The following is a 20,456-nucleotide window of genomic DNA, read 5'->3' as shown; positions in this document are numbered from 1 at the left end:
CCCTAGGCAAGTTTTAAGTTGCTGGGGTTTTGTTTTTGTTTTTTTCTAGTGATACCTTCTGCACCCACCATTTTCAGGGCGGAGGATATAAATACTACAGTGCCCAAGACCATAATTCATTGGAATAGTCAATCAACAATTGAAAAGGTTTCCTGTGAAATGAGATACAAGGTCACAACAAACCAAACTTGGAATGTAAGCTAACTTTCACTGTTCTTTAACATGTAAGTGAATTGAAAAAATAGCCAACCAACAGTCAACAACCATGGTGAATTTACTACAATGATCTATTGATTTACATGTTTTTATCTGATTCTTTGTGGGATAGTCAAACCACTCTACTTTTAATAATGATGCTGTGCTTCCATAGAGATGTTTTCTGAGCAGAAAGGGTCCTCTTGCCTTTTGTAAATTTCTAAACAGACAAATGTCCAGCTAAGAGATTTCCATCTACTTGGTTCCTTGTACTTCAGTGTCCTAAGGTGAAATTTATATCAGAGATCATGAATATAAAATTTAAGGATTCTATGCTGAAATTTAACAGGCATCCAGAAGAAGAAAAACTGTTCAAAAAGAACTTCAGATTTATAGATGTCTTTTTTTAAACAAAAAAAACCATGTAATTCAAAATGTAAGATTTGTAACTAGTACAGGCCTCAGGCTTAGATATGCATAAGGTTAAAAAGTGAATATCCAAACAAAATAATCATCCTTAGATACCAATGGCAAGTCACTGAGTGTCTTTGGAGTGGCATAGGCTCATTAATAAAAGCACCTGTGAACATTAATAAAAACTCACTAATTTAAACTATTGAGTAACACTAGTCTGAGAAAAAAGTTCAAATTTGGGGTATTTGAAAAGAAATGCAATGTTATTTTAAAATTACAATAAACTACCATTCAGTCAAAGTAATTAAGAAATGGAGTTGTCTGGCTTTGCTTAATTGAGAATTATTTATCATATATGATGGATACATGGATAAAGAAGATGTGGCATATATACAATGAAATATTGATGTTAACTCAGCAATTAAAAAGAATGAAATCTTGCCATTTGTGACTACATGGACTGACCTAGAGGGTATTATGCTAAGTGAAATAAGTCAGACAGAGAAAAACAAATAATATGATTTTACATATACGTGAACTCTAAAAAATACAAAACAAAGAAAGACAGAAAACAAAACAGAAACAGACCCATAGATATAGAGAACAAGCTGGTGATTGGCAAAGAAGAAAGTGGGAATGGAAAAGAAGAAAAAATGAAAGAGAGAGAGAGACAGAAAGAGAGGGGGGAAGAGAAGGGAAGGGAGGGTGGGAGGAAGGAAAGAAGGAAAGAAAAAAAGAAAGTTCTGGGTGAAGATGGTGGATTAAACACTCATCCAAATAAAATAAAATAATCCCCTCTCAAAATAAGTTTAGGTATGAATTCACCAGTTTTCAGGGGTGAAAATGATATGTATTTAACGCTAATCTTTGGTGATTAGCGTGACTCCAAAGCCTTCTTCTGCTTCAGCCCGATCATTCTGAGCATCAGTTTTGCTTAGAACAGGGTGCTTAAAGAGTGTGAAGAAGATGAGGGTCAAACTATACTGACTTCCTAACATCCTTTAAACATAGCTCTTTAAAAATAAATTACTGATCTCAAGTTGTTTATTTACCTTTGCTCATTTACACCAGAAATGTGAACTTCAAAGTCGTTTAGATTACACTTAGGTGCAAGTCCATGTGCTGTGTCATTTGGTGAATAACCAAGTGGAGATCCTGCTGGACTCCTTGACTAGATAATTACAGCATCTGGGTTGCACGCAGCAACCCCAGACTTCAACCTGGGACAAGTGAGGTAAACAATGAACAAAAATCCACAGACAGTCTTTTGCCTCTGTGGAATTTAGATAAATTCGAAAACAACCTAAATGAAATTCTTGAGTCTTGAATTTTGAATTAACAGAGTCTTGCTCCATAGGACACTCGGGACCCTTGCGTAATGTCACAGTCATAAGTCAATGCTGAAAATATGAAAACTCCCTTATTTGGCATAGTAGGAGGAGGCAATAGGCTGCTGTAAGAGTGTTTAGGAAATATAAAGGAATTATATCATCAGTATCTCTGAACAGGGTTTCAGAAACCAACTGTTTTTTGGTGGAAACTTTCGTTCTCTGCTCCCCCTGGTGGAGCTACAAGGGCCATTCATTGTGGGACTGGGTAACCTGTGAATTTGTGCTCACTCTTCAAAACCTTCTCTTCAACCAGCAGCAGGCAAATGAAGGAGCTGAAAGGGGATTTATTATCCCATTTAACCTTCATGACAATTTTCTGTGATGGGCACTATTACCTCCACACAGAACGGGCTCAGAGGAGTTTAAGCCGGGTTCTCCAAACTTTACACTGTTAGGAACTAAGTGCCTTTCAACAAACTTACATCACTTTGGATACCCCCCAAATATTTGGAAAATGAAAAAACAGATTTTGATCCAAAATCCATATCCTTATCCCTTCTACCATGATTCTTCCAAATGTAACTACTCACACAGGAAAAGGTGAATTATTATGACCTCAGCCCAGTCAGTAATAACCAAAAGGAAGTTTTGTGCTTTACATTCACTACCCCATCAATTTTGTCTGGATCATGCATAAACTGTTGTCTTTGCCCCCATGTAGAGAGACAGGAAGTTAGAGTCCAGAACAGTGGGAGGACACAAAGGACTACAGGTTTGCTCTTCAACCTTGGCTTTGCCTCCAGCAGATGCTGATAGAGGAAGGTTCTTTATTTCAAATGGCAAGCGGCTACCAGGAAGGCCTGGTGACTAAGCACACAGGCTCTAGAGTTCAAAGCCTGGCTCTGCCTCTCTAGTCGTACAAGCTTGGGCAAGCTCCTTATCTCCTCTGTGCCTCATTATTCTCATAGCTAAAATAGGAACAAGATAAGCACCTACCTCATAAGGTCATGGGGACGATCAAGTGCTGTATGAAGATAGCCCAGAGCCTGGAACAGAGTTAATCTAGTACACTGGGGCAGCTACTCTTACTCTTCATCTTAATCTCCAGGGGAGCCATGCAGCCACCTTAGTAGGGCAGCAGAAGTACCTGAAAATCAAGATCAATGCATTGAGAATGCTTTTCAGCCGCTTTCAGCTAAGCTGCATGTAGACTGTGAGGTGTCAGCCAGCCCTTCAGGCAATCCCAACAGGCTGATACCGTGGGGAAAATATTGACCTACTTGATTATCTTCCTGGGCTGCCTCCCTGGCGTATCAAACGTGTGTCAGAAATTGAGCTCACAGTCATCAGCAGCAATCCTTGCCCACTGCTGTGGATCCTCTCTCAGGACCATTTGCCACATTGTATATACTTAACTGTTTACAAGCATATTTCTCCATCCTTTAACTGTGAGCCCCTGGAAGGCAAGGCTGTTCCATAATCATTTTTGTACCTACATTGATCCTTGTAATGTTTAGTTCACATAATTTTGAAACAGTAGCTATTAGTAGTAGTATTATTTGCCTTTATGAGTCCCAACAGAAGAGGCGGTAATTTAGGGAAATCTTCCCTGTAAGTTTGAGTGAATGCATTAGTGGTTACTCATTTTTCTAATTGTACAAGACCAGGGCACTGGCAAACTTTTTATTCAGGGGCCAAACAGTAAACAGTTTGGCTCTGCAGCCTGTAAGATCTCTGTCTCAACTACTGCACTTGGCCATGCAGCATGGAAATAGCTAAGGACAGTAAGTGAGTAGACATTGTTGCATTCCAGTAAAATTTTGTTTTTAGACACTAAAATTTGACTTTTATATAATTTTTGTGTACCATAAAATAGGCTTCTTTTAGTTTTTCCTTCCAACCATGTAAAAACTGTAAAAACCATTCTTAGCTTATGTTTTACACAAAACCAAGCATTCATTCCCTTCCTGGAAAAGCAAATAAAACAGTGCCCAGATAGCAGAGGGTCAAATCCTTGGCCTTCAAATTTCAAAAGTGTAAATGCTGGCGAAAGGACAGAAGACTTGGAAGAACATGTGAGTAGTCATGACTAAGTTCTCCAATAATCATGCCCCTTTCCTCCTCCACCAAACACTACATAAACATTACCGGAGCCTAAGAGTGCAAACTGGCCAGGGCCAGGGGCAAGAGGGAGGAACCCAAAGAGTTAAGACACTGGTGAGTCACTGAGAAGGAGCTGTTTGCTCTGAGCCACAGGCAACTTTGGAGAGGGAGGAAGTCAGGATCACGGAACTCTGAACAGGTTTTAGATTCTCCTTCCCTCCACCCAAGGATGCTCCCAGAAACTTAGATGTAACCCTAAAACAAGAGGTACTTCACACTGATGGAGATTTCGTTTCCACACCCTCACCTTCAGAACTGAGGGCCTAACTAGAAATTAAGGGCTATACAAAAACAAAGTTTTGTTTCTTGTACTTGAGATCCTATCCTTCCCACAGGCACTCAGGTCTAGCTCTCGATGTTCATCTGGGGCTCTGAAAATGTCATCTAGGGGTGTCATCTTGTGGTTACAAGGCCCTAAGCAGTCACCTGGTTTGCCTTGCGATAGAAAAAAACTGTTAACAGTTCTGAAAAATTCTTCTTTCTCGTTTAGAATTCTGGTTGTACTTCAGGGCACTTCTTTAAGAGGACTTACAGTATCTATAAATGTAATGGCAAGAAACATATTGGAGAATAATAATTCCCTTCTAAGATCAGCTAATATGAAGCAGAATGCATTTGAAAGTCAAACTTTTGGCACAAGTAAAATCTCTCCTGGATTCCAGGCAACTCCAGGGGTGACCAGTCGCATTTACGTAGCAGAAAATCCCAAGGGCCATGGGTAGAGATATGGCTTATAGAAACCCTGAATGGTATCTTTCAGGGAGCATGACATCCCCAATACAGATACTTTCCTGAGTTTTATATTTTCAATGTATTGCAAGTTTTCAAGATTTATGTTAAGATTGTTCTTTTTTTTAAGATGGGTTTTTAACAACAATCCCTAAATGTGGTTGATATCTTACTTTAAAATAATCTCATTAGTTTTAACTTTCTCTTCCATGAGTGTGTAATAACTGTTTTCTGCCAGTTGCTGCATAAATGCATTTCTAGACGTATTTTATGCATTCCTTTCAATCATGCTTCGCTTTCTTCACTAAACCCATTTACCACAACACACTGGAGGTGCTGTATAAATGCCTGGTTTCTCTCTCCTATCTGAAACAGCATGGGGTCATTTTTTATTATGTTTTAGAACAGGTTGCAATGACCCAGAAAATGATTTGTAAGTTTACACCTCAGCTATTTTCTTACTTCTCTTCCATTGGATTTTTACAGTTCAACTTTCTTCAATGTTTTATTTTCTCTCTTATACATACATAAACATAATAGGTTTTGTAGAATTTGCATAAATCTGCAATAAGGACCAATTTACCAACTTAGCTTATGAGTAATTTTTTCTGAAAGTCATCATTAGCAAGTGAAATTATTTCATTATTCATGAACAGTTATTGATCTATATATCCCACTGCAGAGAGAACAGAGAGAGAGCAGAAATGAGAGACTGAAGTAAAAAAAATTCTGCTAACAGGTCCCCTGTTTCTTCTAACCCATTATAATCAGCTATCTCAAAATTAAGGATATATTATATTTTGACTTTCTTGAAATTTAATATCTTGAGCCATGGCTGGTGTGGCTCAGTGGTTTGAGCACTGGCCTGTGAACCAAAAGGTCACCAGTTCCATTCCCAGTCAGGGCACATGCCTGGGTAGTGGGGCCAGGTCCCCAGTTGGAGGCATGTAAGAGGCAGCCCATCATGCACTGATGTTTCTCTCCCTCTCCTTCTCCCTCCCTTGTCCTCTCTCTGAAAATAAATAAATAAAATCTTTAAAAAATAATAAAATCTTGAGAGAGTTGTCTGATACAATGTGTACTCCATTTTTAATATTAAATAACATGTATTTAATTACTTATGGCCATGGTTCACATAAAATAACCTGTTCCTTTTTGTTTTCTTGGGCTCTAGAAAAGTGCCTGAAACATATCAGGTGCTCCATGCATTTTTGCTAAATGAAATAATTGTTTTAAAAACACATTGTATCATTTCATTATTATTATTCATCCATCTCAGGTTAAGGAATTTGACACCAATTTCACACATGCGCCACTGTCAACATTCTATCTGGAGCCAAACACTGAATATGTATTTCAAGTGAGGTGTCGAGAAGCAGGTAAAAACTACTGGCAGTCCTGGAGTTCACCCTTTTTTCACAAAACACCTGAAAGAGGTGAGTGTATTTATATATTTAATCTCTTAGGCTTTCCTTTTGACCTCTATCTTTCTTCTAATTATATATATTTTTTCTTCTTGATTTCTATCAACATTGACAACACTGTTCTAGGGCAGGTGGTAACACTTAAATTGTCATATTGCTTTGATTTTGTTAGGCTGACTACAACTTATGTAACGGTTCTCAAATATTCCTGGGCATAAAAAACAATAAAAACCACCTGGGCCCTTGCTGGTGTGGCTCAGTGGACTGAGCTCTGGCCTGCAAATGAAAGGGTCACAAGTTCGATTCCCACTCAGGGCACATGCCTGGATTGTGGTCTAGGTCCCCAGTAGGGGGATGCATGAGAGACAACCCCACATTGATGTTTCTCTCCTTCCCTTTCTCTCTCCCTTCCCCTCTCTCTAAAAATAAATAAGTATGGTCTTTTAAAAAAAAACACCTGGTATGCATGTTCACCATCCCTCCTTCACAGGTCTCAGGTAGTGGGAGTGGGAGTTTGCTCAAGCGCTAGCATTTCTTACAAACATCCTGGGTGATTGTAGGCATATAATAACCTAAGACCTTGCTTTGAAAAACAAAACAAAACAGTACTGAGAGTTACATTCAACGGTTTAGGTCACTCTGATAAATATATTCTCCTAAAAGAGAAACAAATAAAATCATATCAATAAATACTTGTAATCTACTATACAAAACAATTAGAAAGAGTCAAAGCACTCAAGTATGGGATTATTAAATTTTTTCTCAATAAAATCTGGATGAGCTGTTGTTTACCTTAAGATATTCCTCTGCTTTTAGTATTATTGGTTTAATATTCCAGTTATTTACACATCCAATTCAATGAAATCTTAGCCAAGTAGGCTTATTTTCTGTGCACGCAATTGTTTTTATTTTTTAATTATAGTTTATTGATTATGCTATTACAGCTGTCCTGATTTTTCCCTCTTTTCCCTCTCCATCCAGTGCACCCCCACTCCCTCAGGTAATCCCCCACCATTGGTCACATCCATTGGTCATGCCTGTAAATTCTTTGGCCACTCCATTTCCTACACTGTACTTTGCATCTCCATGGCTATTCTGTGACTGTCCAGTCACAGAACACCTATTTGTACTTCTTAATCCCCTCACCTCCACCCACTCACCCAAATCCCCTCCCATTGGGCATCCATCAAAACACTCTCCATCTCCATGATTCTGTCTCTGTTCTTCTTGTTTGCTGAGTTTGATTTTTAGATTTAGTTGTTCATAAATATGTATTTTTGCTATTTTACTGTTCAGTTTTGATCTTTTTCTTAAATAATTATTTTGAACTCTGCATCTGATAGATTGCTTAATCTACATTTCATTTAGCTCTTTTTCTGGAGTCTTGATCTGCTCTTTCATTTGGGCCACGTTTCTTTGTCTCCTTGTTTTGGCAGCCTCCTCGTGTTTATTTTTGTGTTTGAGGTAGAACTGCTTTGACTCCATGTCTTGGTAGTGTGGCCTAATGTAGTAGGTATCCCGTAGGGTCCAGTGGCATGACCTCTCCTGTCACACAAGCTGGGTACTCAAGGTGCACCCTTCATGTGGGCTGAGTACCCTCTCATCTTGTAGTTGAAACTTGATTGCTTTTGGCAGGTCAATGGGAGGGATTTACCCAGGCCAGTCAGCTGCAAGGACTGGCTGTGACCAATGACCACCTTCGTTTGCCCGAAATGGGGGATCAGCTGTGCAGGGGCAGGATGGTGGTGCTCCAGTGTGGTCTGTAGCTGTCCACTGGGTGTGTAGGCTCTGAGATTTCCTAGGTGGTGCAGGGCAAGGCTGGCCCCAAGCTGTGTTTTGCCTGTCACCACCCTGCCTAAACTGTAAAGCAATCTGAGATGGCTGCTACTTGTGCTGGGCTTGGAGATTACCTGATGAGGCCAATCTGAGAATCTAGACTGGCTGCTGCTAGTTCTGGGCCTGGAGCTCACTGAGGCCAGCTGTTGTTTGTTTGAGAGGACTTAGGAAGTTGTGAATCAGGAGCAAAGATCAGCCATTTATATGGAAAAGCAGGTTGGGTGGGCCCATAAATTGGTGGGGACAGAGTCTCATTAGGTCTCCAGTGCAGGGCGAACACTATTAGCCAGGTTGATGGAGTCTCAGATCTGGCACCAGCTTGCCAGCTCTGTGGTGGGAGGGTTCAGCAAAAGGACAATGGCCTCTGCTCACCTTGATGCCAGGTACTTCAATTCCTCCCTGTGTGCCACTGGTGCCTTTCAAGCTGCTACTCTGATGCTAGAGCTCAGAGGGAGTGAGTCTGAGTAGGTGAGCCTGTGTGGGGGTTCTTTAAGAGGAACTGATTGAATCTCCAGAAGTTTCTTCCACCAACTCAATCCCTGCTGGGTTTTTTGCAGCCAGAAGTTGAGGGGACTTACCTTCCTGGCCCCGGAACCCAGGGCTGTGGGGCCTGGGGTTGGTATAGGACTCCTCACTCCCAAGACATCCCTCCTCAGTGTTTATCCACGGCACATGGATGTGACATCAACCCATTCCACATCTCCACCCTCCTACCAGTCTGGATGGATGTGGTTTCTTTAATTCCATAGTTGTCAGATTTCCACTGAACTCAATTTTTGACAGTTCTGAGTGATGGTTGTTCTATATTTTGTAATTTTGATGTAGTTGTTGGAGGATGCAAGCCTTGTCTACTGACACTGCCATCTAGACAGGAAGTCCTCACACAACTCATCAAATAGACTTTAGTGGGAAGCAAACAATAAAATAAATCATTGTAATTGACGTAATATTCCATAATGGCTTCATTTTCCTTAAGATGTCTTCCTACTGTAGGTAGCTTGTACACTAGATTTATTTTTTCTTTTCAAAACTGAAGAACTTAATTATAATCACACTGTTGTTAATATTATCTGTATTATAACATCTTGTAATTGTTTCTGATGTTTTTCCAAGCACTTTAATGTAAATTATAAATATTGGTGATTGTTAGCATCTAGAGAAAGCCAAGAACCAAAGACTGGCTTAAAAGTTCTTTTGGTACCCCCTAAAGCCCAAATATGAGAAAAACACTATTATTTTTTTATTTTTCAATTACAGTAGATATACATTAATTATATTAGTTTCATGTATACACCCCAGTGATTAAACATTGAATAACTTACTAAGTGATCATCCTGATAAATCTCTCACCCACATGATACCATACATAATTATTAGATTATCAATTATATTCCCTATACTGCACTTTATATTCCCATGACTATTCTGTAATAACAAATTTGTATTTCTTAATTCCTTTACTTTTTCACCAATCCCCTTAAGCATTCTCCCATATGGCAACCATCAAAATGTTCTGTCTGTGTATGATTCTGTTTCTGTTTTGCCTGTTCATTTATTTGTTTGTTGAGATTCAATTGCTGATAAATATGTATTTACTGCCATTTAGTTGTTCATTATTTTGATCTTTCCCCCTTTTTATTCTGAAAGAAGACCCCTTAACATTTCATATAATACTGGTTTGTGGTGTCCTTTAGCTTTTTCTTGTCTCAGAAGCTCTTTATCTGTCCTTCAATTCTAAATATACTTTTGTGGGGTAAAGTATTCTTGGTTATAGGTCCTTGCTTTTCATTATTTGAATATTTCTTGCCAATCCCTTCTGGCTTGAGAAGTTTCTGTGGAGAAATCAACTGACAGTCTTATGGGAACTCCCCTGTAGGTAACTAACTGCTTTTCTCTTGCTGCATTTAAGATTCTCTCTTTGTTTTTAACCTTATTCATTTTTATTATTACGTGTCTTGGTGTAGGTCTCTTTGCAGTCATCTTGTTTGAGACTCCCTACACTTCCTGGACTTGTATGCCTGTTTTCTTTACCAAGTTGGGGAAGTTTTCTGTCATTTTTTAAAATAGGCTTTCAATTTCTTGTTCTCACTCTTCTTCTGACACCCCCATTATGCAAATGTTGGTACACTTGAAGTTGTCCCAGAGGCTCCTTACACTATGTTCATTTTTTTGGATTTTTTTTGCTCTTTTGATTGAGTGTTTTTTGCTTCCTTATATTCCAAATCACTGATTTAATTCTTAACTTCACCTTCTCTACTGTTAATTTCCTGTAAATTATTCTTCATTTCTATCCTTCCCTTATGATTGATCATTTTTTTATGCTGTTAAGGTTCTCACTGAGGTCATTGAGCATCCTTATAACCAGTGTTTTGAACCTGCATCTAGTAGACATCTAGTCTTCATTTTATTTAGTTCTTTTTCTGGAGTTTTTATCTGTTCTTTCATTTGGGAAGTTTCTTTTTCTTGTCATTTTGCCATCCTCCCCATGTTTGTTTCTATATATTAGGTAGAGCTACTTTGGCTCTGAATCTTGGCAGTGTGGCCTAATGTAGTAGGTGTCCCCTATAGGGTCCAATGGATCCGCTTCCCTTATTAGTCCAGCATGGCCCTCAAGGTGTGCCTCCCATGTGGGCTGAGTACAGTCCTCCTCTTGTAGTTGAGCCTTGATTGCTGTTGGCATGTCACTGGGAGGGATTTACCCAAGTCAATTAGCTGCAAGGACTGGCTATGACCACCAACCTTGTGGAGGGTCAGCTGCTCAGGGGCCCACGTTGCTTGTGGAGGTGGCTGGGTGGTGCTTTGATGTAGTCTATTGGGTGTGCTGGCTCTGGGGGCCTCCCAGGAGGAGCAGGTGAAAGTCAACTGCTGCCTGTGTTCTGCCCAGAGCCACCCAGCATCAGCTACAAAGTGATCTGCAAATGGCTACTTGTGCTTGGCTTAGAGATGCCCAGGCCAGGTCAAGCTGTGAACCATAGCTGACTGTTGCTAGTGCTGGGTCTGGGGCCACTTAGCAAGGGGTATGTGGCATGCTAAGGCCAGATGCTAATTGTTTGACACATTTTTGGAAAATCTGAAGCATGAGCTAAGATAGACCATTTGTATGAAAAAGCCACTGGAAACAGCTTGGGTGGGTTTGTAAGTTGGGTGGGGCCATGCCTCAGGAAATTAACAGGGCAGGGAAACATTGTGAGCCAGGTTAATGGAGTTTCAGAGGTGGCACCCCTCTGCCAGCTGTGTCAGAGGAGCAAATCATAAAAAAACCCCAAAAAACAGTGGTCTCTGCCAGCACTTCTATCTGGAAGAAGGCTGCCCCTTCCACCCCCCCCCCCCATTACTCCTCCTGATGCCAGACAATTCAGTTCTTCTTCATGTGTCTCTGGTGCCTTTCAAGCTGCTGCCCTGACTCTGCAGTTGAGAGGGAGTGAGTCCAAGCATGTTAGTGGGCAGACCCTTTATGGGGAACTGCCTGGGATTCTAGAAGCCCTTCATTTCCCTCAATTTCAATCACCACTGGTTTTTACAGCAGGAAGTTATAGAGACATCTCTTCCTGGCACTGGAACCCTGAACAGAGGGGCTTGGTATGAGGCTGGGAGCCCTCACTCCTCAAGGGGTACCTCTGCCCCTGAGATACCCCTCCAAATTTTTATCCAACACATGTGGGTATGGAAAAAGCCCATTCCATGTCCCTGTCCCTCCTACCAGTCTTGATATGGCTTATTTTTTTAAATCCCTAGTTGTAGGACTTCCATTCAACCAGATTTCAGGCAGTTATGAATGATGGTTGTTCTGTAGTTAAGTTATAATTTTGATGTAGAAACACATTATTAAGGGAATCATTTGTAATACCAAGTCTTTTTTAAAAGTTAGTTTTTAATTGAAAATGTTCTCTAAAATTGATATTGTTAAAATTCTTAGGACTTTAGATGCCCTTTATAATCATGTAGACGATAGCTGAATTATTTTTAAAAGAAATGCAGACCCCTGGCTGGTGTGGCTCAGTGGATTGCCCACCAGCCTGAGAACTGAAAGGTTACCGGTTCAATTCCCGGTCAGGGTACATGCCTAGGTTGCAGGTGGTGTCCACAGTTGGGGGCATGTGAGAGGCAACTGATCAATATTTCTCTCCCTCTCTCCTCCCTTTCCCTCTCTCTAAAAATAAATAAGCACAATCTTTAAAAAAATAAAATGCAGAATTGTCTTACAAGATTGTCCAAATTAATAACTAACATTTACTTGCCACTTAGAAAGTACTACTCTGTACAATCTTGTTTGGCTTTTACATCAGCCATATTTGGTAGTATAATTGGCACCATTTTACAAATGAGAAAAGTGAGGCATGATTTTCTAAATCATACATTGCTAGTGGGTAATAGCACCTAAACCAGAACACAGGTTTCTTCTATAGCCCTCAGCAATCTCATCAGTTTCTTTAACCAATTACATCAAAGTGGAGGAACAGTTTACTGGTAAGTTAAGCATAAGGCCACAAATTTGCTTTAAAAGTAAAGGTCTTAAACCTTACATTGCAGGAATAGGAACACACAGCTACCTTGTAAGAAGCCTAAATTTAAAGTATTGGTTTACTGAGGAAAAATCACCTAAGGCAAAAATGCCAGTTAAAATTAAACATCCCTGAAAACTTATGTCTATACAAGTTTAACATGTTAGCTAAGAGGAAATGAACTTCTTTTGGTACAAATTCCTTTCTAAGATACATTCAATGAGAAGCAGTGAGTGTTAGGGAAAGTGATAAGATTAAATCTTTTTGAAAATATATCTCTTTTTTTTCTATTTGTAAAAGCTGGCAAGTATATTATAAAATACAACCTAGGAATCACTATTGTTTACAATTAAATGGATCTAACATTAATTTTTCCTATGTGTATATTTGTTAATGATAAATGCTGTCACATACATACTGTTTAAATCCTGATTTTTATACTTAATCTACCTTGTTAAATTTTTAAAAACTACTTAATGTCTGTACTGCATTCCAATGTATGGACGTACAATAATTTATTTAATCATTTCCCTATTTTAACAGTATCTAGGTTATTGCATTTTATCCCTTATCAATAAATTTCTTTGAATAGGTTTGTGTATAAACTCTCCTTTTGTCTTTAGGTGTCATTGGCTCAAGAGTTAAGCAAAATTTAAGATGCTTGAGGCAAATTGTCAAATCACTCATTAGTAAATCTTTAATACCAGTTGCTTTTTAAAAAAGTATCCATGGAGAGATATTCATTTAGTCATTCATGTTCATTTAGACTTTTCCCAGCACCAGGAACTTGGAACTTCAGTAAGCAGAGACAATAATCCCTTAATTCTAGAGAAGACAGACAGTAAAAAAAGCTTAATAAAAAATAAATTAGATAGCACTATAATAAAGATATAAATAAAAGCAGTAAGAATAAAACCTCATAACAGAAGTTTGAATTATTTCACAATTGAAAAAATAAAATAATTTCTGTAATACTTCTAGTTAACCAACTTGTTTGATATGGGGTTTTTTGCACAGCCAAACTTTCCCAGTAATAAAGGTTTATTTATTCATGAAGAAACACAGCCCAGACAGTAATGTCCCTCTATGCAGGAATTTCCTGTTTTGTTCTCTGAAACCGTTATGTGTGTATAGCTGAATTCATTCATCTCAAAACAATGTGTTTTCCCCAGGCCTGTAACTTTATAAGTGAAAGGTTTTAAGCCAGCCCTGTATGTTGTTCTTGTGCATTCAGGTTAACACACCTTTGAAATATCAGATGTAATACCCCTTGAAGTGGGTATTAACCCTCCAGAGAGCACATAATCTTGTTACCTATCCTGTAATCCAATCCCTGCCTGGCCTTCTCCCACCTCCATGCACATTCCTTTCTTAATTTTAAATGCATAAAAAACTTGCAAGGCTCTTATTCTCAGGAGCATTTGAGATCTTGCTCTTGGTATATGTTGTCAGCTTGGCTCAAATAAACTGTTATGAAAATTCTCAAACACACATACACTCACCCACCAATGATTTTTCACAATTATGCCCAGATGGCACTGCAGGGCAAATCATGAAGTAGGTACAGCTCCTACTATTCTTCTGTATCATTTTCCCTCTGGATAGTGCCTTTCCTTGGCCTTTAAAAACTTGATCTCTTAAAGAAACCAAACAAACTCATTCACAGCAATGGTTAGATGACTTATCATTCTCTTTTCCTTCCTCAGAGTGCTTAAACTTTACTGGAAAACAAAACCTTATAATTAAAAAAAGAAAGAAATCAATCTCAGAATATAATATTAGGCTTTCACAAACACAAAAATTTCTCTGGGTTGGGAACTCGTATTTTTCTATGCTGGTATAATAGGAAAAGTTTAATTAAGTGACTGGATGCAGAGTGACTCCAGGACAATTAATAATAGCAGCTAACATTCATTGCATGCTCTCTGTGTTGGGCAGTGTGATAACCATTTTACATATAAATTGCCCCTTACTCATCACTGCAGGAGTGTATCATTCCAATTGTGTAGAGGAAAGAGATGTGAGACACAGGGAGATTATGCAGTTTTGCCAAATGGTACGAAGCTAACAAACGGTAAAATAGTAGAGGCAGGGCATAACTCAGGCTGATATTCTAGCACCTGCACTCCACTAGCTGTGCTATTTTCTTCCCGAGAGACCTAGGAGGGCCCTGGGTCAGCACCCCTCAGCCACCTAGCCAAATTCTCCTCTACACATTAGCTAATAATAAAACTATTCCAACAGTACTTCATTTTAATGTAGTCTTTCTTATGCAAGTGAAAACACATGATAAAAGAATGAACCATAAGATACTATCAATTATTTCTACTTTGGCATGAATACAAGATGTAGAAGCAGATTTGGGTTAAGGTGCTGAGAATGAAACCACAGGGCTCCAGGAACCTTGGGATAGGGCAGTCAGAGATGAGGGCAAGGTGGCCTTGGCCAAGACAGGAGCACCATAGGGCAATTCACGTGTTTTCCCAGCTGGTCCTGTTCAGTCAAGTGTCCAGAAAGCAGTGCTTCCCAGAGTTGGACGTGTGGACCATCCCCATTATGAATGCTTGGAAATTAGTTTAAAATCAGATTCCTCAGCCTCTAGTCAAGTGATACTTCTGCAATAAAGTATAAGAACCACTGTATCAAAAGGTTAGACATACCTTTTAAGAGGGACAAGTGCCAATAATCTTGGGAGTGGGCAGGATATGCAGAAAGAACTGAACAGAATTAAGGAGCACATTAAAAAGACCATACACCACAACCAAGTAGGGTTTGTTTATCCCTGGCATGTGAGAATGGTTCAACGTATGCAAATCAATAAATGTGATACACCACATTAACAAAACAAAGGATAAAAGTGATATGATCATGTCAATAGATGCAGAAAAGCCTTTGACAAAATTCAACAGCCTTTCATGGTAAAAGTACTCAACAAACTAGGTATAGAAGGAATGTACCTCAACCTAATAAAGGCCATTTACAACATAATCGTAAAACACTAAAAGATTCCTCTTGAAGATCAGGCACAAGACAAGGATGCCCACTCTCACCACTTCTACTAATGCAGCACTGTAAATCCAAACCAGAGCAATTAGGCAAGAAAAAGAAATTAAAAATATATAAATTGATTAAAAAAGTAAAACTCTGGTTTTTGCAAATGACATAATCTTATACACATAAAAACCCTAAAGTCTCCACCAAGAAAAAACTATTAGAACTAATAAACAAATTAAAAAATAAACCAAAACAAATTCAGTAAAGTTTCAGGTTAAAAAAATCTATATACAAAAATAAGTTGCACTTCTATATACTGACAAGGAACTATCAGAAAGAGAAATTAAGAAAACAATGTCATTTATAATAGCACCAAAAACAACAAAATACTTAAGATTAATTTAACCAAGGTAAAAGATCTATCCACTGAAAACTGTAAGACACTGATGAAAGAAATTGAAGAAGATGCAAATAAATGAAAAGATATTCCATGTTCTTGGATCGGAAGAATCAGTATTATTAGTGGTTTTGAGGGGAGGGGCCAGAGAAAAGTTGGCATGTGAGAACCTCAGGCTATTATCTCTTGTACTATCTGGTCACCTCTCTGATTCCTCTTTCTCCTGCCCACTGCTCCCTGAATCACTCACCATCCCAGCCCACTTCAGAAGCCTGGGAGACCCCAGACACATGGGATGGGAGACCATTGTCCCAGTGAACCATCACACTGCACAGTACTCCTCTGTCTGGCCCCTGCCCTGCCTCTGGATGTGAGGTTTCAACTGAGGCTCTAAGAACCACTAAGGGCTGCTGAAGTTGGAGCTTCTAGACCACCAAGTAAAAACTTCTGGGGTCTTTAAGCAGTACAGAAAGAGCCCCCAAGAGGGAAAGATAATTTGTCAGCATAGAAAACCAGTGTTGAAAATGTGAAAGTCAATTCCTTAAAGTCACCACTACCAAGGTGAAGAAAAGGTGAAAGGGACACTTCGAGGCAGGAGTGTTGTCAGTTCTGCACTGTAATACAGGTCCCTTTGTGAAGAAGAGAAGGTGTGGGCTCTGTAATCTCTTTAATGACAAGTCAGAGGCCTGAGGGAAGGGCAGTCATATTTCATAATGACTAATTAACTTGCTTGAGTCGCTACTTGCAGTAGAAAAGTTTCCCAGAGAAATCGTCATCTTCTTCATCTTCTTCTTTTTGACAGTTCTCCAAAGGAAGGCAAGTATGAGCAAGATATTAAACCACACTGTATTTTGTTCTCACAAAACTGCTGGTTATTGCATTAACAATGAGCCTGTAAAGATTCTTATTCATTTTTTAGGGCTTTTAGTGACTAAAAGAAAAAAGTTGTATCAATGCAACTAAGTATAAGTGATATTAAATGTAATGAATTTAGAGGGTAGCACACAGAATATACTTTTCAAAAATTCTGCTGTTTGTAATTAGGGATTTCTTTTTCATTAATATTGAAGTGGTTTATAAACCTGTAGATTTATGGTTACTAAACTGGGTAAAATAGATATACAATGTCCCTCAACATACTAATCATTTTAGACTCTTCTTCTGCACCTATTTCTTCTTTTGGGGGTTCCTGCCTCTAATAAACCACCAGAGTTCTGTAGAATTAAAGAAAAACTCAAAAGAACTTCACAGTCTCTCAGAAGTTTGCAATCCATTGATAGAGACTAAAGATTATGCTTTTCCATGAGAAAGTAATAATCTCCTGTATTAGTATCCTGTTGCTCACATAACAAGCTATTACAAACTTAGTAGCTTCAAAACAGTACAAATTTATTATCTTATCATTCTGGAGGTGACAATTCCAAAATCAGTATCATTGGGCTATAAACAAGATATTAGTAGGCTATGTAACTTCTGGAGGCTTTAAGAGAGAATCTGTTTCATTGTCTTCTCCAGGTTCTAGAGGCTGCCTGCATTTCTTGGCTTGTGGTATCATCTTAAGGCCAGATGCACAGCATCTTCAATCTCTTTCTCTGACTCTCCTTTCTTCTTTCTAAAAGACCTTGTGATTTCACTGTACCCAACCCTATAATCTAAAATAACCTCCCCATCTCAAATTCCTTTGACCATGTAAGGTAATCTCCTGAAACGTTCTGGACATTAGGACACAGACCTCTTTGGGTGATCATTATTTGTTCAGCCACTTCTTCTCACTTACCCACCCACTACCTACTATTGCAGTTTCTACTATTCATTGTGATGTGGTGCAAGCAAAAGAAATCCAATTGGGTTTTCTTGAGCAGAGAGAGAATTATTGGGGAGACAGGCAGAAATCAGGGGAAAGGCTGTCAAAATGGTCACAAACAGAATCCAAGGGACATTAGAAGCCAGAACCACAGCCAAAATTGCAGCCTAGGAAGAATCCGGCAAGAACCTACAGTTGGCACTGTGGCCAGTGTCACTGCCTGCCCTGTGCCCTGGATACCCCTGTTCTAGCAGAGTCCTAGAGTTGGCAGACGCTGGAGGTAGCTGTTGCACTCATATTGGACTCTTAGTGGCTTCCTGGAGCAGTGTATCCTGTGCAAGTGGTGGGAGGAGGGCATGTGATGATCTGGACTTAGGTCGTCTGCTTGTAGTTACTTAATGGCTACAGGGAGAGGGAGCCTCTGCACCCTTGAAGTATCCACGGTGGGAGGCCCTTCTGCCTCTTACATATTTTAGGATGCCCACAAAAAAGAATGTCATAGTGCTGGACAACTAAAAACATGACAAATGTAAATAGACTCTTCAGACTCCAGTACAGGTACATGCCTTGGCCAGGTAGCTCGGTTGGTTAGAACATTTTTCCACATGCCAATGTTGCAGGTTTGATTCCCAGTCAGGACACATATAAGAATCAACCAACAAATGCATAAATAAGTGGAACAACAAACTGATGATTCTCTCTCTCTCCCTTTCTCTCTCTCTGATATCAAAAAAACAATTGGTACATGCTATGCTTGAGAGCAAAGCTGCACTTTTGAAGAATCTTAAACCACCAGGTAAAACTTGGAGGTTGCTCATTCCTGCATATAAAGTTTTGCTACACTTTTGCATCTGACCCTCGACTCTGTATGGTCTATGTCACTTTGGAAAATTTCCTGGGTGGCTGTTGCTTTTTTTACCTTTTCCTCTTCTTGCTTTTTCCTTTAACAATATGATTGCCATACCTATAATCCTTACTTTCTTCTCCTTCTTTGTACCAAGTACATCTAGCCTAGGAATTAGGCATACAGATAATCTCTTGAATATCTTGAATAAGGATAGGCATATCCTTAATCTCTTGAATAAGGATAGGCATACCCTCCTATCCTTAAGATTCAAGGATGACACTGTAACCCATGAAATGATTCATTGTTAGACTTGTTTTTCAAGGTGTGGTAATGAGTTAGTTCTGACAGGTCCTTTTCTTTGCCCCAGGCATCTAGTGCTGTTGATATGTCTGGTCATTGCCTTTTGCTTTGCTGCTGGTATGAACTCAAGTGAAATCTTTAAGCTTGGTCCAATAATGTTGAACTCCAACCATAGAACTAAACTGGACTGGGGAGATAACACTTAAACAGCTGAGCTTATCAGAAGAGGGAGATTAGAAAGAAACCAAAAGGAGATATTTCTGTTTTAAGAAAAATAGGATTGGGATATGCATAATGAGTGCACTGGGAGAAAAAAAAATGGCCCAAATGAAAGAGCAGATCAAAGCTCCAGAAAAAAATACAACTTAGTGACCAAGAGATAGCCAACGTATCAGATGCACACTTCAAAACACTGGTAATTAGGATGTTCACAGAACTGATTGAGCTTGGTCGCAACATGAAGGAACAAATGAAGGCTACACAAAGTGAAATAAAGCAAAACATACAGGGAACCAACAGGGATGGGAAGGAAACCGGGAATCAATGGTTCAGAGAATAAGGAAGAAAGAAACATTCAACCAGAACAGAATGAAGAAACAAGAATCCAAAATATTGAGGAGAGGCTTAGAACTTCCAAGACATCTTCAAACATTTCAACACCTGAATCATGGGGATGCCAGAAGGAGAAGAGGAAAAGCAAGAAATCAAAGGCTTATTTGAACAAATAATGAAGGAGAACTTCCTCAATATGTCAAAGGAAATAGACTTGCAGGAAGTCCAAGAAGCTCAGAGAGTCCCAAAGACATTAGACCCAAGGAGGAAGACATGAAGGCACATCATAATTACATTACCCAAGATTAAAATGAAGGAGAGAATCTTAAAAGCACCAAAAGAAAAGGAGACAGTTACCTACAAAGGAGTTCCCATAAGACTGTCAGCTGATTTCTCAGAAGGAGCCTTGCAGGCAAGACGGGGCTGGACAGAAGTATTTCAAGTCATGAAAGGCAAGGACCTACATCCAAGATTGCTCTATCCAGCAAAGCTTTCATTTAGAATGGAAGGGCAGATAAAGTGCTTCTCAGATAAGGTCAAGTTAAAGGAGTTCATCATCACCAAGCCCTTATTATATGAAATGTTAAAGGAACTTATCTAAGAAAAAGAAGATCAACAATATGGACAGTAAAATGACAACAAACTCACAACTATCAACAACCAAACCTAAAAAAAACCAAAAACAAACTAACCAAACAACTAGAACAGCAACAGAATCACAGAAATGGAGATCACATGGAGGGTTATCAGGAAGGATGGGGTGGGGGGAGAATGGGAGGAAAATGTCCAGGGAATAAGAAGCATAAGTGGTAGGAACAAAATAGACAGGCAGAGGTTAAGAGGTTTACATTATGCTGGTGTAGTATAGGAAATGGAGAAGCCAAAGAACATATATGTATGACCCATGGACTTGAACTAAGGGGACAGAAGAAATGTGGGTGGGAGTGGGTGTGCAGGGTAAAGGGGAA

At 39.2% G+C, this 20,456-nt stretch overlaps 1 protein-coding gene across 1 annotated transcript in view; it reads left to right on the top strand.

Moving 5' to 3' along the window:
• Positions 1-20,456, top strand: part of IL23R (interleukin 23 receptor) — a 66,683-nt gene that overhangs the window by 29,428 nt on the left and 16,799 nt on the right. Inside the window, exons 6-7 of the mRNA XM_037044273.1 lie at positions 50-195; positions 6,112-6,268. Of these exons, the coding sequence (XP_036900168.1) occupies positions 50-195; positions 6,112-6,268 (303 nt within the window). The remainder of the gene's footprint in view (positions 1-49; positions 196-6,111; positions 6,269-20,456) is intronic.

Source organism: Sturnira hondurensis, unplaced genomic scaffold (assembly GCF_014824575.4).
Source record: "Sturnira hondurensis isolate 20B ecotype Veracruz unplaced genomic scaffold, ASM1482457v3 Scaffold0000648, whole genome shotgun sequence".
Taxonomy (NCBI): Eukaryota; Metazoa; Chordata; class Mammalia; order Chiroptera; family Phyllostomidae; genus Sturnira; species Sturnira hondurensis.
The sequence above is the reverse complement of the archived record's forward strand: the minus strand, read 5'-3'. Positions and strand labels throughout refer to the sequence as shown.